At 44.5% G+C, this 18,602-nt stretch overlaps 1 protein-coding gene across 1 annotated transcript in view; it reads left to right on the top strand.

The window, feature by feature from the left end:
* CLVS1 (clavesin 1) overlaps positions 1 to 18,602 on the top strand; it is a 171,938-nt gene that overhangs the window by 138,943 nt on the left and 14,393 nt on the right. The window contains exon 5 of the mRNA XM_030303731.1: positions 3,771 to 4,006. Coding sequence (XP_030159591.1) covers positions 3,771 to 4,006 — 236 coding nt within the window. The remainder of the gene's footprint in view (positions 1 to 3,770; positions 4,007 to 18,602) is intronic.

The raw sequence follows: 18,602 nt of genomic DNA, 5'->3' as shown, positions 1-18,602 counted from the left end.
AGTAGAACTGGGTTATTTTCAGAGTCCCAGCGACCAACCAAAGGAAACTTTGAAGGCATGCAAATACCAGATGCCCATTTTACTGTAAGTGCTCGAGGGAGATACGGGGTCAAGCGGCTTCCCGTTCATGGAATATTTTAATAGCTAGCATTTTGTCCTGCAAATGTATTATCCTGATGAAGAATGTTTACCATTTGTTTTTCTCCCCCATGGCTCTTGGGTCATAGCTGCCAGCTCCGTCACCTTTGAGGCTGGGAAAGCATTCTTCACGAGAAATAATAATGCTCTGAGGAGGAAGGCTTTTAAAGTCTTAATTGCATCGGCTGATGACATTTGGGAGGCCAGCACCTTCGATCAGGGCTGGGGCTTTTCATGGCATCCTGATTAGCTGAGAGACTGAACATTGTTTCTGCACTCCCTCTGAATCTCAGTTTCCTCATTTATAAGACAGAGAAACAGACACCCATATCACAGAGCTATTGGGTAGTTGGGTAATTTAATGAAGCAGCATATGAAAGCAGGTAGCATAAGGCCACCGATGTGGTAGAGACTCAGTGACGTTCATTCTCTTCATCATTTAGCTCCCGTTCTTTTAAACTTTTTGATTTCAGCTACCTCTGGGGTCAGGTGCGCCACCTCTCAAGGGAATGTGGCCAGGGTCAGTCTTATGGCACTTTACGTATGCCCCTATACCCAGGGGAACGCGTTCTGGGGAAGAGCCTGAGTATTCAGGGGGAATGATCATGTGAGGAACCCCCCTACATACACACCCACATACACGCTCTGTGTTATCCCCAACTCCTAGACCTCAGCTGCTTCCAGATCCTTAGGAAATAGTACAGCAGGCAGGGGTAATTCTCCTGTCCCCAAATAAGCGTGGAACTAAGAACTAGAACTCACCAGCCTAAGGAGACAGGGACGTTTGGAAGCTTTTTGCCAACTGGGGCTCAGGGCATAGAAGGGAGTTTCTGGAACTCTGGGCACAGAACAGAATCCGACAGGTGAAGAATCCAGCCTCCTATCTGCTGAGTTCTTCCATCCCATAGCACTGCAGGAGAGACGGCCAGTTTCCACAGCACTCATTTGTCCTTTCAGAACTGGAGGTGTTGGCTATGGGTGGGAAAGCAAACTGGTGTGGCCACTCTGGGAAACAGTATGGAGGTTCCTCAAAAAGTTAAGAAGAGAACTACGATATAGCAATTGCACTGCTAGGTATTTACCCCAAGGATACAAAAATACCGATTCGAAGGGACTCGTGCACCCCGATGTTTATAGCAGCAGTATCAACAATAGCCAAATTATGGGAAGAGCCCAAATGTCCATCGATTAATGAATGGATACAGGAGTTGTGGTATATATATATACAATAGAATATTTCTCAGCCGTAAAAAGAATGGAATCTTGCCATTTGCAATGACGTGAATGGAGCTAGAGTGTATAACGCTACGCTAGATAAGTCAGTCAGGAGAAGGACAAATACCATACGATTTCACTTGGATGTGGAATTTAAGAAATAAAACAGATGAGGATGGGGGAAAGGAGTGAGAGGAAAACTATAAAACAGACTCCTTTTTTAAATGTTTATTTATTTATCTTGAGAGATAGAGTGCACGCGTACACAGGGGAGGGGCAGAGACAGAGGGACAGAGGATCCCAGGCAGGCTTTGCTCTGTCAACACAGAGCCCGACTCAGGGCTCCGTCTCATGAACTGTGAGATCATGACCTGAGCCCAAATCAAGAGTCGGACGCTGAACCAACTGAGCCACCCAGGCACCCCAACAGACTTTTAACTATAGAGAACAAACGCTAGGGTTACTGGAGGGGAGGTGGGTGAGGGAGGGGCTAAATGGGTGTGGGTATTAAGGAGGGCACTTGTGATAAGCTCTGAGGGTTGAATGTAAATGATGAGTCGCTAAATTCTACTCCTGAAACTAATATTACACTATATGATAACTAACTGGAATTTAATTTTAAAAACTTGAAACAAACAAATGAATATCACAAATAAAATGGAAAGTATAAAGAATTCAAAAACAAACAAACAAAAGAACTGGAGGTGTTAGGTGGGTGGGTACAAATATTTGCTCTAAAAACCGGAGCTAATATTTAGCTCTGCTTTTCCATGCTTCAGATACTTTAGCTCCTCCTGAAAAGTGTTTTGCAAAAGCTAGAACATGGGAATTTCTTCAAAAGCCATCATTCTTATTAAAATTGAAATCCACTGTCTGAAAATATACATTGTTTTCTGAAGTGCTACCATATTCTTCTGAAGAATCTTAGCACTTAGCTTCTTGTCCCTTTCCTTTCTAAATGATGCCATTATATCATAAATTGAAATCAATGTAACAGAGCAAGATAGTAAGTGTATGTGTCCATTACATGGTATATTTTAATATAGTATATGGCATAATTGATAATACTTTTATGGTATATTATGCTATATTTAAAAATTTAAAAAAAATTTTTTAACGTTTATTTATTTTTGAGACAGAGAGAAACAGAGCATGAATGGGGGAGGGTCAGAGAGAGGGAGACACAGAATCTGAAACAGGCTCCAGGCTCTGAGCCATCAGCACAGAGCCTGACGCGGGGCTCAAACTCACGAACCGCGAGATCGTGACCTGAGCCGAAGTCGGCCGCTTAACCGACTGAGCCACCCAGGCGCCCCTATATTTAAATATTTTAAAAGTCACTTTATATTACAGAAAGGCTAACTGGTATGCATGCGTACACCTATGTGAATATAATCAGTGGTCCTACACTTGCCTAACTCATGCGCATTGAGTTTGCAACACGAAGTGTGGGAACCAAGATCACTCCACAGGTGCGCTTTGAGTAGACTTTCGGGAGTCAATTCCTAAATTGTAGGAAATGGTAATTATCAACTAGTGGCTTATCCACTTTGTGGATTTGTCTGAAAATAATTGTGATCTGGGGATGTTTTCTCCCCTGCTCCGCCAGTTTCCATCACCATCCACTATATGTTCAGAAGATGCAAATTTATGTGCGTGTCAGCCCTCAATCCACACACAAATGGAAGATGGCTGCAAAAATACCCATAAGTTCTCAGGCCACAGTTTTCAGTTCCACTGCCTAAGGATTGATAAGGCTTTTACCTCGTGTCCACATCACCCTGGGAGCTAGGAACGTATTAATAGAGTAAGAAAACATCACCCCTTTTCCCGAGGATTCTTCTCTTCATGTGGGGAAGCAAGACATAAATGAACAGACCAGAGAAAACAGGAGTCAGCAGATACTAGTTAATTGGGGGAAGCGAGGAGGAGAACCAGAGTGTGCGGGTGCCTCTGGGACAGAATGAAGAAGAGGCTGCCACTTGGTGAAGGTTTGGGAAGGATGGTGAGATGGGGGCAGGGTACAGAGGGCAGAAAGCACTGCGGGGGGAGAGGAAGGAAGAGAACAATGTGGGGATGCATGTGAAGCATGATTGGGGGTTTGCGTGGTCTACGTCATAGCCTTTTTATCAGTAGGGATAATTAGATTACTGTATGTGTAAATTTGGGCCATGGCCAAATAAGACCCAATTTGTTCATAAACTTCATTTTTTAAGGACTATTAATTCAGCCCCTTTTCTGAGCAATAAATTAACATTTTACGAAGATTAAGCTGCAGACACAAAATTGGATGCCTCTTTAAACACCATGATCACCAGCAGCGCATCCAATTTGTCATCGCTAAATTGTGTTTTAGGCTAAATAGTGGCTCGTAGGTTTGGGTTTTTTTTTGTTGATAGTTGTTTTTTCCTTTGCAGATTTTCCTGCATGGAAATAATCTAAACAGCCTTCACCAGCTAATCCACCCTGAATTTTTGCCCTCTGAATTTGGAGGAACCCTTCCTCCTTATGACATGGGAACGTGGGCCCGGACGTTACTTGGTCCAGACTACAGTGATGAAAATGACTATACTCACACTTCCTACAATGCAATGCATGTGAAACACACATCCTCCAATCTGGAGAGAGAATGTTCGCCCAAGCCGATGAAGAGGTAAGACCTGCATTATCAGAGCCTCCAAGTCAGAGGTCAATAAGCATTTTTGATTTGGGCCTATTGTGGGTTAAGTAATTGCAGACCTTTATGGGCACAGATCTTGAATAAAATAAATTGCAATACATTCTCAACGATTTCACTAGAATTGAAAACAAATGGGGCTTGGCTGGCGCAGAAATCTAGTTATCCCTGTTGTATTAAAGAAACAGTTAAAGGCTGGACCTCGCTCATGTCATGTTTGCAGTGTTAGTCTCTAGAGAGTCTGTTAACACACACAGAATGAAATGCTGTGCCTTTGGGATACCCTGGATTGAAAAAACAACCTGCCAGAAAACATTCCTATCATCTGTGAATTTAGAACCATTTATTGAGCATTTGCCCATAAGCACTGATAGGTGCTGCGAACACACGAATAAGAACAGAGAAGTATAGCTCTGGAAAATCTGATGAGTAAGACGTTTGTTGACATATTTATAAATTGGGTGACATTGGAGCTAGGTTTTGAAGGGTGAAAATAAGCCACCCAGGCTTAAAAAGGTAGAGAAGGCATTCTAGGCAGATGGGATAGAAAGAGGCACAGAGGTTTCAGAGGGATGGGATAGTCTGGTGTGGCAAACAGGTGCGCGAGGGGTGGGGGATGGGAGTGGGCACGGAAGGAAGTTCTAAAGACTGTTGCATCTAGGGCGTGAAATATATTGCATACTGTATTTAATGGAGTGCTGTGAAAGAGGGTTTTTTTTAAACTGAAGTACAAATAATATATGAGTGCTTTCTCATTGTAAAAATTAAAACCTTATTTTTAAGGCTACAATCTTTTTAACCACTACTCCCAATCTCAATCCCAACTTTTCCCAAAGGTAACCATTGCTATCAGAGTAGGGTGGACCCTTTTCCATTCTATTTTCTAGATATTACCCACATCTATCCATACCCATAGAAAATATCTAATATTATGTATTAGTTTGCTAATCCAACTCCTGCAACAACAAACCACAAACTGGGTGGCTTAAGCAATAGAAATGTGTTTTCTCACAATTCTGGAAGCTAGAAATCCAAAATCAAGGTATTGGGAGGGTTGGTGTCTTATGAGACCTCTCTCCTTGTCTTGTAGATGCCTGCATTCTCCCTGTTATGTTCACATGGACTTCCCTCTGTGTGTCTGTGTCTTAATCTCTTTTTACAAGAATACCAGTCATATTGGATTAGGACTTACCCTAAAGACCTTGTTTTACCTTAATTACATCTTTTAAAGGCCCCATCTCCAAATACAGTCACATTCTGAGGTGCTAGCAGTTGGATCTTCAACAGTCCAATTTGGGGGGCAGGGCGTGGTTTATCCCATAACATACTGTAACATCTTTCTATACCAGTAAATCTAGAGACATCTCATGTTTTTCATGCTGCATAGTATTCCGGTACATAGTATTCCAGTATTCCAGAATATGTCACAGTTTAGCCATTTCCCTATTGATGAGCATTTAGCTCCTCTGAGTTTTTTCTCTATTCCAAAGGACGAGACTCAATGAAAGTCCTTGATATGCCTCCTTCATTCTCACAGGAAGTCCCTCAGGTAAACTTGGAGCCTTGTAGTTGCTGGGTCAGAGAGTATGTGTATTTTCAATAGCCCACACTGCCCGGTGGCCTTCCTAAATGACGGTACTAATGGATAGTCCCAGCAGCATGTGTGAAAATGTCCTTTCCCCAGACTCTACCTTTCGTACTTGATATTATCAGAATTCAATTCTAATCATTATCCTGATGGCAGGTCAATTCTATGCCATTTTTGTTTTCATCTGTATCTCCTCACCGGACACAGTTGAGCAGAGAAATGACACAATGACAAAGTAAGTCTGGGTTTTATGAGGATCGTGGAATTCGCAGGGAAGTATGGACTAAATGCCGTCAGAAGGCTGATGCGGGGACTCAGGTCCAGGGATGAGGGCCATAACTAACACCGAACCAATGAAGACTGGCTGTAGTCTTGAGGTGTTTGGGGATGGAGGGATGTCACTGTGAGAGTCTTCTTCGGATAACTAGGCTTACACTGAGGCAAGAGAGAATGTCCAGGAGGAGGATCTCCACATTTTCTGCTCCATTGGGAATATTACATGCAAGTGTCTGGTGAAGCCTTTCTGCTGAGACTGGAGGGATCTGGAAATTCATTTAGTCCCCGGGTTAACAGCTGACATTCTCTGGGAAGTGTTGGTCATGGGAGCTGAGAACCTGGCTTTGTGTCTCCACAGTGAAGAGACTGACCTTACTGGTAGAGGTGAGATTGTCCCGCCCAGATTCTGAGCTGCTCTCAGGCCAGGCTACGGCGCAGTCATCGTAATAATGTAACAACTCACACTATTGACACCATTCTGAACGCTTTACTGCATTAACTCTCTAAATCCTCACGATAACTGTATGAGAAAGGTATTATCACTATTCCCATTTCACAAGTGAGGAAACAGACACAGAAAGGTTAAGCAACTGTCTCAGGTCATACAGCTAGTAAATGGCCAAGCTGGGATTCCGAGCTGGGCAGCTTGGCTCCACACTCTGTGTTCGTGTCCTCTGTAAGATAAAGCACACTGTCTGCTTTTCCTCATACTTTCTACCCGCACCTCTAGTGCCAGCCTTCTCTCTCCAATCCCTCCATGGGCCGGGACAATGACACTTCCTGTGGTTTGTCCTTACCTTATTTCTATAGACTTAGATAAAGTCAGCATACCCTCAGACTTGTTGGAATGTCCGAAGTCAAGTGAAATAAAATAGCAATTTGCCGCTCTTTCTCCAGGTGATCAGTTATAGAGTTACATCTCTTTCGGGTGACGAGCCATGTCCTGATTCCAAGTTCTGCCTCTGAGTTGATGTTGAGAATCAGAGAAGGTGACGGCCTCCGTTATTAGATGGTGGGTTCTAGAGGGTAAAGTCTTTGTATAACATTTGTTCACCTTATGCCCTCCTCAAGAATCCAATTCAATGTCCAACACACAATCGACACACATCAGACACCCTGTACATGCCTGCTGCTTATGAATGAATTAGCGTTGAATGAAAGCTGCTACTTTCAAAACCCATCCTTGGGGCATTGTCCAATTGCTTCAGCCAAACTGTCAGCTCCTAGATGGAGAGAGAGCTAATTTCTTCTGGATTTCGTGGATCCTGGTTATAGGATCTTACGGCCTAGTAGGGGAGATAAGATCTGCCCACAAATAACTATAATATAATGCAGAGTGGAAGAGGTACTAGACAAGAGATGTAAGAACCTGCTGAAATGTTCTTTCAACCGGGAAGACTCTTAGAGAAGTCTTCATGGACAAAGGCATAGCTGACCCAGGTTTTGGAGAAGGGAAGACATCAGAGTCAAGCTCCAAGACTATGCCAGAGGAGCTAGTAATTGTGTACACATCTCATCACCCCACCATGGCCATCAAGGTGTCCTGCCCACTCCTGCTCTCACAAGTGGTGACATCTTTGATCCTTTGCTTGGGGATTTTAGACAGCAGCAGGATGGGCACTGAGGAGACTGGTACCAGCAGTGACACAGCGAGGAGGGACCACCTGTGGAACCGTGCCTGGTGTCAGGTGCTTCACTGATGGAGGTCTGTGCTGACTGAGAAAATTATAGGGACAGAACAGCCACCATTCATAACCTCTCTGAGTCCTCAGAGCTCAAAAGGCCATGGGAAAATTGAAAACAGAATTGGAGATCTTAAAGGTCCAGCTTCCCCCCTGATACGGTATCTGTTCTCCAGCCCAGGCTGCCAGCCAGCCTCAGTTTGCATTGCCCAGAGATGGGCAGGCAGCTAACGGGGCAGCATACTCCCAGTAGCATGGTTTTAAGAAGTACTTCCTTGGTCCGAGCCAGATGACCTGGGTCTGTTCTGCGGGATAACGTTTCACCTTCTTTTTTTTTTTTTTTTTTTTTTTTCAACGTTCATTTATTTTGGGACAGAGAGAGACAGAGCATGAACGGGGGAGGGGCAGAGAGAGAGGGAGACACAGAATCGGAAACAGGCTCCAGGCTCTGAGCCATCAGCCCAGAGCCTGACGCGGGGCTCGAACTCCCGGACCGCGAGATCGTGACCTGGCTGAAGTCGGACGCCCAACCGACTGCGCCACCCAGGCGCCCCAACATTTCACCTTCTAATGGGTAGACGCCGTGTCCCAATCCCTGCCACCACAGTTCCCATTTGGGGTCAAATGGGCTTCTGTGAACTTTCATTGGAACCTAGTCACTATTTATTATGTGGCCTCTGAGTTCCTAGTGGCTCAGAACAATGCTTTCTGGCATATGTAGGGTAGAATCTAAAATGTGTAAAATTCCCAGTGAATTAGTGGTTCTAACTAGCTCTTTTCTTTTTCCAGATAAGTTTGATTCAACCCTTAAGCAGAAAAACTTAAAAAGAATTGTTGGTTTAGATGGAAATTTTTCCAAACAGTTTCTTTCAATATTGATCTTTTAAGAAAATGATGCTTTTATAGGCTTTTGAGTGTGTGGCATTCTCTGCTCTGACACACTTTTGCATTTTTAACTTCTTGTTTCTGCTCTTCATTTTACAATTTAGTCTATTTCCTTGCTTCCAGGCCATCAGCTGTCACTTTCTGTTTTTGGAACCACGTATATAAGAAGCACTCTTTCCTCCTATCTAATTTACTACTGGAATACGTTTTAGGTTTGGAAAGTAGGGAGCCCAGCTTAATAAAACTGTCCAGCACATAACAGTAAATTGGTGTTGTCATACTTATGATTATTTTGGCTGCAAATAAGATACAACTCTGGTTGGACTGCTTTAAAGGGTATGGAAAATTTATTATTTCATATAATGAGAAGTTGCAAAGTGAGGTGACCATAGATCTGTGTGTTCCAGAACCTCGGCGGTGGTACCTATGACCCAGGCTCCTGTCCCTGTGTCCCGCGTGATGAAGACTTCCCGGGCGGGAGTGCTCCCTGATTCATGCAGGAGGATAGGCCCCAGCCAGAGGGGCTTTTTTCCCCTTTAGGAAGGAGGAGGGGATGGCTTGTGGTGGGGACCCGGCAACCTTGCTTCAGGTTCGGGATTGCAGGCCTGACGTTTCTGCTTCAGGAAGCAAGTGCGTGGTCTTTTCATCAGTGCGTCAATTTTGTGGTATCTCTTTCACTTATTAGGCAGTGCTTATTAATTGCTTTCTGGTTGTAGCCTTTATCTCCGATAAAGTAATTAAAATGGTTATAGATATTATTTAAAAGGCACACACACACACACACACACACACACAGAAATGCACTGTCTTGAGCTACTGGTGGATGATTAGTCATTTTTGGAGAAGTTATACTTAAAAATATATATATGTATGTATTATATATGTGTACATATGCTCGGACATACATATACTATATGTTGTGTATGTATGGACATATAAACCTGTATGCACATGTATGTATTGAAATATATACAGGTATGTTTTGTTGTTTAACGATTCCTGGTAATAAACCTTATGTAAAGTTTATCCTGAGACCTGGATTCTGAGTAAGGAACTGGGGCCTTTCTCCGGAGCCAGAGCCTGCAGCTAGGGTGGTTCAGAAGAGGGCTGCTCAGACCCAGCGCTCAGAAGGCCCCCGTAGGACCCGCCTCCTGAGCCCACTAGGTGTCACAAGTGGCCCAGGATGCCTTGCCTCATTCCTCTGCTGGCTGGTCTCTCCTAAGGCCCTGAGAGCCGCTGTGGACAATGGAGCTGCTGATCTCAAAGAAATACAAAGCAGTTTCCTGGCATTTCTGGGCAAAAGTAAAAGCAAGCGCTCTGGAAAGCCAGGTTCTGTGCCTTCTGAAGCCACCACCACGGCCAGCAAAGGGAGCATCTGATTTTCCAGGCCTGGGGTGTGTGCTTTCGCTCTGGTGGAGGGGCCGGGTGCTATTCTGGACCAAACAGGACTGGCACAGAAAGGAGAAGGGAAACGGACCAGATCAGAACTGCTGTGTCCCTGCCAGAGCCGGAAAGCAGGTGGCCTCTTCCGGGGCAGGCAGGGAGAGAAAGCTTATATTTTACACCATCCTCTCGTTGCTTTTGAGGAGGCTCCTCTGGGCTGTACCAGTGCAGGCAGCTTCTGTCTGCAGGACAAACAGCCTCCACAAAAATTGTATATAAAATATTACAGTTATATATAAACATACATTGTATTATTCCCCTTATTATCAGGACTTGGGAAATTTTAGAACCAGGAGATCCTTAGAAGTCACCTAGGGGTCAACAGCCTTTCTGCTACCAAGGACCTCTTCTTTTGCCCCCCGCCCTCCACATGGTGTGTATATAGGTTCTTGAGAGAGCATCGCATTTATTAGGAAATTACAAGCTCATTTTGCCATAATGTAATTCGTGTTATTTCACAGAATTATCCTAAGATCTTTAATTTTAATAAAAGCAAAGCTACTTACGATTTAATTTAAATTTTAGTCTCATAGATGGTAAGATCTCTTAAGTTTTGTGGCTTCTAAACAATGATGTAAAAATATCTGCCTATCCCCGTGCCCATTCCTGCTTAGGTGACGTAGCAAGCTTCAATAGAGCTCAAGCCTCCGGACTTAGGGGATTAGTCTGGGGATTTTCTGGGCAGCCATGTAGCCAGCTTCTTCCGAAAGCAAGGTGTCTTGCACAGGGTAGGTGCTCCATACGTATTTGATATTTTGTTGCTTGAAAAGTAGAAGTAAATGGTATACATATGTACCCTTGTTTTCCATTGGTGCTTGGATTTAAAAAATATTTTCCTTCTTCTAATTATTATAGTCAAGGTCCAGAGAAGCCTCACAGGGTAACAGACTGTGTCACCAAAGCTATTTTATCGTAGGAATCTTTCTGGTCCCTTGTCTCCTGGAGACTAGGGTAGGTAAACACTGTGCCAGGGTTTGAAATGGAAAATCAGGAAACTGATTTAAGTTCATGGAGACCCAACTGGTCTGAACCGTGGCTGACAATTTTCATCCTCATTGTTTTCTGGAGGGCCCCTCACATGTGCTCAGATGTACCAATCTGCATTTTGATCTGGGCTCAATCTGCCATTCAAGGAAAAGGAATGTTATCATTTTTAAGGTCTTAAATTGCAGTCTCCTTAAATTTTTTTCAGTTTATTTATTTAGAGAGAGAGAGAGAGAGCCCATGCAGGGGAAGGGCAGAGAGAGAGAGGGGCAGAGAGAGAATCCCAAGCAGGATCCACACTGTCAGCCCAGACCCCGACACAAGGCTCGAACTCATGAACCGTGAGATCATGACCTGAGCCGAAATCAAGAGTCGGACACTTAACCAACTAAGCCACCCAGGTGCCCCTTGTATGGCAGTCTCCTTGGCTCATTAATTTCCCAAAAGCTATTCATGTCTCAGGACTGAAAGAGAAACTCCAAGCCCGATGGTAGTGGAACAATGGCTCCTTCTCAGAAGCTCAGAAGCTGCCATAGCAGAAAAGCACATTGTATTTCCCTTGTGTAGCAGGTGCACTGCATGGAGTTCTCTCTACAGTCAGCCACCTGGAGGAACAGAGTCAGTGTGAGGAAAAGCAGAGCCAGAGTGGCCTTGAAGATACACAGACAGGGGTTCTAACCTGCAGAGTCCAGGGCAGGCAGCAATGGCCACGCCTGCCCTGGCCATGTCTATCCAGCAGGTACTTACTGAGTGCCTCCTCTGTGCTGACCACAGGCTTTAATGGAATCCAAAGACCAGGGTCAGCATAGCACCCCAGTGCAAAAAGTAGCAACATTGCAGCATTCATGCACATGAGCATAATCATAACATTTTGGTTATTAATTCTGTACCAGCGTGCTAAAGTTGGCCTGACATAGCAAAGATTCAGATGCCTTCACTATGTATTTACATTTAAAGATGTTTGTCTCCAGGTTTTTGTTTCAAATATTTATTTATTTATTTTGAGGGGGGGGGTGCAGAAAGAGAGACAGAAAATCCCAATCAGGTTTCACCCTCCCAGGGCAGAGCCTGATGTGGGGCCGATCCCACAACAGTGAGATCCTGACCCCAGCCAAAATCAAGCGTCAGGTGATCAACAGACTAAGCCACCCAGGGCCCCTCCAGGTTTTTGGTTTTTGTTTTTTAGCTATGTGATAACAACATTCATAGAGTCAAAACAGTCAATTCTTGAAATTTCCAAGAATGCCTGAGTTCGTATTTGGTACAGCCTGATCATAAACAAGGCTTGGCTGAGTATATGCGATAACTCCCACTTTGTTTATTTATTAAAACCTCAGCACTTCTCGGGGATGCAGACAAGTGTTTATAGAGGAAGAAATCTAGACAACCCAAGCTGCATCTCCACTCATACCAGTGAAGAATGACCCCAACCTTCAGAGAAATGATCCACCCTGGTCGACACTGTATGCTACACAACTGGAGGGGCCAATGCTTTGGGGTCTTGGCCAGCTGTACTGTATGGTAGAATTATTTCTGATCCTTTTGACCAAATGCCTCCATCTTTGTTTCCTAAACACCCTTCCCTCCTAGAGGAAGTGAGGAAGATGTGAGCCACCTGATTTGGGAGAAAGGAAGAATCTGGGAGAATGCCTGGGTCTAGTTCAGATTTCTGAGCCAGAGGGAAATTTTGTCTTCTGCCTGGGTGGTATAAGTCAGTTTAACTGTTTTCAGCTGTCCGTAGAATTGGCCATGACCTTGGCGATCTTCCAGCATGCGGTCCTCTTTTTATAGGGTGAAGGTATGCATTGGCTGGATAACTACTCACTTCCGGCAGAGTAATACATCATCAAGAAATACAACCCATAGGAAAAGAATGAGGGGTGGCAGTATGGAACAGGAGGACCCTTGTCTTCCAAGCAGTCAGGGCAAAAAGGGTGCATTTTACTGTGTGGCCCGGGAACAGATGTTCCATCTGGATGCCACGTTCAATAAAATCACAGAATACATCATTTCTTAATGAATGACCCACATTCGCTACTACCCTCTAAGTTGTCTTGTGACTAGTTTCCAATCCAAAAAAAAATTGAACGTCTTAGTTTCAGGCTGTCACTCACTCCTACTCAGGCAGCTAATGTCTGAGATGTCACCACTTCTAGAAGCAAAGACCTCGCGGGCAAGCCATGAATGCCCAGCATTTTATGTTGGTTTTCGGATACTGCTGTGTTTCATGGTTACCAACAAGAATTCGTTAACATTTCTTAAGGAACATAGAAGAATGGCTGCAGAGCCTCATCACTATTGTGTGTCTGGCTGAGATGGATTTCCCGCTTTTCTAGGGCTTTCTTTCTGTGGCAGAACTGAAGGGGGGGGCGTCTCCTTGCCAGCACATCCTATATAGCCATGTAACATCAGAGAGAAAGAAAATCTATGCAATGGATTTGGTCAATAAGAGAATGAATGGGGCTGGATAAAATGTTGTATGCAGGGGCATGTTTTCTCTTCTTTTTTTAAAGAATGACATGAAAAATTAGGAGATAAAGAGTTCGAAGCTCCTGGCAAAGCAATGAAGTAGGGTTGATGTCGAGAGAAACCGACACATGCGGCTGAACTGGCCGCGTAGTCTCAAATACAAACTGTTTGATTGCTCTCGAAGTGTGTTCTTGAAACGATTCTTATTTACTGAAGCGCCACGGTCAGATGCAACTAGTTGGAAAGGGAGATGTAGTCTGGGCAACAAAAACAAAGAACACTTTCTTGTGAACATATTGCTATTGGTAAACCAACATTTTGCCTGATTTCATTAAGCCAATGCTGTTTGGGCCCAACAGCTAGCCCACGATTTATCTGGCTTATAAGCTTTAATGATCATATGGATGAAAACAAATATTTGACATAAGACGTCATCAAAATCTCTTTGCAGTGTCGTTCTTAAAAATGATGTGCTGCTTGCATACAGAATTACGGTGCCTGTTTAGGAACCTAAGGGGAACTTTGTTGTACATATCATTTGGGCTTCAGGTGTGCAAACTGTAGCACTGGAGGTTTTATGTTGAGGCCACAGAGGAGCGTTTTTGAGCTTCCAGTATCTCGTTGGAAACTCCGTCAAGGCCCCACTTCAGTCAGATGTGTTCCTGTTGTTATGGGTGATCAGCCCCAGGGAGCCTGCTTCACGCTTGCTTCACATTGCTCTGCTACTCTCGAGATGGGCCTCAGGGGGCTATGTACTGCGTCCTGAGTGTGGCCTCCTTGCTTCAGCTTTGTAACTTTGTGACTTTTGTGGGTTTGCATTTCTTTGTCTATTTGTCTTTTCTTCTCAATCTTCCCTTATCAGAGTAGACATGGGTTCCGATCACATTCTTCCTTTGATTTTTTTCTGGTTGTATGACCTTGAGTAAGTCATTTAACCTCACCCAGTCTTGGCTTCCTCAAGTATAAAGTGGCTGTAACCTCAGGGGATCACTGTCAGGGTCAAAAGGCAGCAGGACGAGAAGTTTGCAGAGCACTAAAGGAAAGCAGCACAGTAAATAGCGCTTTCCTTTCTTCCCCAGCCTGTTCATAAGGATTTCCAGGGGCGCCTGGGTGGCTCAGTCGGTTAAGCGTCTGACTTCGGCTTAGGTCATGATCTCCCGGTCCGTGGGTTTGAGCCCCTCATCGGGCTCTGTGCTGACAGCTCAGAGCCTGGAGTCTGCTTTGGATTCTGTGTCTCCCTCTCTCTCTGCCCCTCCTCGGCTTGCTCTCTCTCTCTCTCAAAACTAAATAAACATTAAAAAAATAAAAAATAAAAATTCATAAGGATTTCCATGTTGTTAGAGTTTGGATTTATTTTCCAAGGGAAGTTTCTCACTAACAATGAAAATTCCCAACCCCCTAATAGAGAGGCAAGCAGCAGTTAGTTGTATGGGCTAATGGAGGGGGGAGACCTTGATTGAAAGTCGGACTGACATTGGTTGTTTCCTTCTTCTTTGCCTTAATTTATGCATGAGGCCAGTATTGGGCCCTTCTGTACCCTTGGAGCCCTGCACCCAGAAGATGCCCAGGCCCAGTGAGTGCAGGGCACAGAAGGTAAAACCAAGGAGAGGGGGGAATTAGCAATACAGACACCCCTGCCTCTTCCTCCCTGTCTGCCAAGAGGACCTCACCTTCGTACAGCCCTGATTTCCCACTCTCCACCCCAGGCAATCTCTCTGCCTGCCCTCTCTGTCTTTGTACACCTTTATTGGTCTTTGCTAACGTTCCCCTCCTCTCCGTCCCTCTAATCTTAATTGTTATCCATCCAGTATTGAGTGTAATCTTTAAAAATGGTAATGACGCCACTCTTTTGCCCAAGAGCCTCCCAACACCTCCCCTTGGTCTTCCGCATGTCATAGAGGCTGCCCTCGCTTGTCACAGGCCTGGCCGCCCTGACTTCTGTCACCCACTCAGTGTGCCAGGCTGTGTCCTGCTCCTGGGCCTCCCCTGCCCTGGGATACTCTTCCACTCACTTGTGGCTAACTCCTCATTCATCAGGTCTGACTTCTCCAATTACTCCTCTGAAGGGAGTTCTTCACCCTTCCCATCCTGCTAGTCTCTATCACCAAACCATTTCCTTCTTAACAGGGATCACAATTCCATAATCACACATTTGTTGGTTTTACTTATCTATGAAATCTCCCTTCTGTACATTGTTTGCTCTCTGAGTGCAGGGATGGTGCTGTCCCATTCACAATATGTATCCTGTGTGCCTCATATCCCCTAGTATGTAATAGACGCTCAGTGAATATTTTGTGAGGAAGCAAGGAAGGGGAAAGAGAGAGAGGAAGAAAGAAAATCGAAGAAAGGAAATAGGAAAGAAGGAGGGTAAAAAACACAGGAAGGAAGGCAGGGAGGGAGGGAGGAAGGCAACGAGGGAAGGAGGAAGGAAGAAAGGAAGGGATTCCATGACAGTAAGTGCTGTTAAGAATAGGGTACTTTGTAGAGTGGCGAGGAAATTGTTGCCAACCATCCGGATAGAATAAGACGATGCCATGGTCTTTGCGATCAATGTTTGATTAGAATTTGAAATGGTTTCTGAGTTTATCAATAACTGCCTCCTTAGTCTTATTATTTCTCCTAATTTCTAGATTTCCATTAATAATTAATACTTACAATACTTCTTGTCTTTTTGAAGACTTTTTTTTTTTCAACTTTTTTTTTTTTTTTTTTTTTTTATTTATTTATTTTTGGGACAGAGAGAGACAGAGCATGAACGGGGGAGGGGCAGAGAGAGAGGGAGACACAGAATCGGAAACAGGCTCCGGGCTCCGAGCCATCAGCCCAGAGCCTGACGCGGGGCTCGAACTCACGGACCGCGAGATCGTGACCTGGCTGAAGTCGGACGCTTAACCGACTGCGCCACCCAGGCGCCCCTTTGAAGACTTTTTTATTCATTCAACAAATATTTACCGAGTACCTACTAGGCATCAAGATATAGTATAGGGTAAAAGTGGTTAAAAGACCAGAATCTGAAATCAGATTCTAGGAGTTCAAATTAGTAGCCGTGTGGCCTGAGGAGTATCTCCCTATGGCCTTGTTTTCCTGTCTCTAAGAGGGGTAGTAATAGAAGTGCCTTATTATTGTGCTGTGACGATTACATGAAGCAAGGATAAATGTTAGCTGCTGACGATAGCATGGTTATCTCCTGGTCTGAGTCCATAATCCGTAAGGGGGGGACAGACTTTAAACACATTACTATACAAAAGGCTGTTTCATTAACACCATGACAAGTGTGTTTTGAAAAACTAGAGTGTAGCATGAGGGTGCATAACGGGGTCCCAACCTGTGGTGGGACCATAGTGGGGGTCAGAAAGGGCTTCCCTGAGGAAGTAACACATAAGCTGAGAGTTGAAGGATGAGAGAAAGAGTTTCCTGGCAAAAGAAAGAGTGATGTGGTAGCAAACCCCGCCCTGTTTAGAAGGGGCAGGGCCAGTTGCAGAAACGACTGTTTTTTAACAATTGTAAATAAGATTCTTTTTTTTTTAACATTAAAAATTCCCATCGGTACCTGGGTAGCTCAGTTGGTTACGCATCTGACTCTCGATATCGGCTCAGGTCATGATCTCACAGTTGTGAGATTGAGCCCTGCACTGGGCTCTGCGCTGACAGAGTGGAGCCTGCTTGGGATTCTCTCTCCCTCTCTCTCTGTCCCTCCTCTCTCTGTCTCTCTGTCTCTCTCAAAATAAATAAATAAATTTTTTTTTTTAAATTCTAGAAATCAGGACATGTTCTATAATTAATGACCTCTCAGACTCAATGAAATACAGAATTTAAAAAATAAACCAAAACATCATGTTTGGGGAGCAGAAAGTAAGAAGAAGGATGGCCGGGGACGTGTGCAAGGCCTGCTGTGTAGGGCCGCATAGGTCTTAAAAAGGATATTGGACTTATGAGCAGTGGAGAGGTATAGAAAGATTTTAAGCAGAGAAGAGATATGAATATGTCGAGCTTATTAAAAATCTCACTCTGTTGTGAGAAGATTGAACTGAAGTGGGAGAAAGTAAGAGTGAGAAGACCATCTGGGGCTCCTGAGACAGCGTAGGTAAGAGATAATGGACACTTGGACTACAGTGGTGGGACAGGGACAGAGGGAAGAAGGCAGACTCAAAAACGTTTGGAGGGTAGAATAAGACCTGACAATCAAGTGGTTATGGGAAATAAATAAAAGAGTTTTCAGGAATGACTGGAGGTCCCTGGCACGTGAACCTCGATGGAGAGCAATTGCATCTGCCAAGATGGGCAACTCTGGAGGAGGGGCAGGGAGAGCACCTCCCTTCTCTGGGGGAGAAGGTTATGAGTTCAGGTTTGGGTATGGTTGGTGTGAAGAGTTATGTGACACCCGGTTGCAGTGGGTCACGTAGGCAGTTGCGCATATGGTTCTAAAGCTCAGAAAAGGACTCTGGAATGAACATACATTAGGGACTCAAAGGCATAAAGAAAGGAATGCATGCCAGGGGAATGGAGAACTCCAGAGTGAGCATCCGAAGTGGTAGGAGGTAAACCAGATGCATGGTGTCCCTGAAGCCAAGGGGACAGAGTGAAGTCTCAAGGACTGTGGAGGGTCAGCTCAATTGACTGCTGCCAGTGACCAAGCAAGATGAAGACTGAAAGGTGTCCGCTGGGCCTCATGACTTGAAGGCCATCGGTAGCCTTAGCAAGCGTGAAGGTGACATTGCAGCGGGCTCAGATGCAGATGGGAGGTGAGGCTCAGAGACAGAGAATAGATACAATTATCGTGGAGGGTTTGTCTGTGAAGGTGGAGGAGATCTTTGTATCTGGAGACATATGTGTTTTTACTGTAGCTTTTATTTTATTTTGCTTTTCTTCATCGTTGTCTTCCTCTGCTCTTTATCCTTTTCTTCATTGTTTTCCTCTTTTATTGGAAAATGAGGAGAGGGGGATCTTTCAAGACTAATAGCACAGATCCAGTAAAGAGGGTGAATTTGAAGACATAGAAATGGGAATAAATAGTAACCTAATTAGTAACCTAATTAGTAACCTAACCAAGCAGGTGCGATGGGTTAGGACCCAGCACCTGAGTGGAGGAGGTTTCTTACTTGCTGAGGAAGCTCCCTCAGCAGTAACCAGACAACTGAATGTGGTTGTGGTGGCCTGGAGCTAGGGGGGCTCGGCTCACATGGGTCTGTTGGCTACCATTTTCCCCAGGAAGTAGGCAAGTCCTACCAATGAGATCAAAGTGGTG

The sequence above is a fragment of the Lynx canadensis genome, chromosome F2, assembly GCF_007474595.2.
Source record: "Lynx canadensis isolate LIC74 chromosome F2, mLynCan4.pri.v2, whole genome shotgun sequence".
Lineage (NCBI taxonomy): Eukaryota > Metazoa > Chordata > Mammalia > Carnivora > Felidae > Lynx > Lynx canadensis.
Note: the sequence above shows the minus strand (reverse complement) of the source record. Positions and strands in the feature narration are given on the sequence as shown.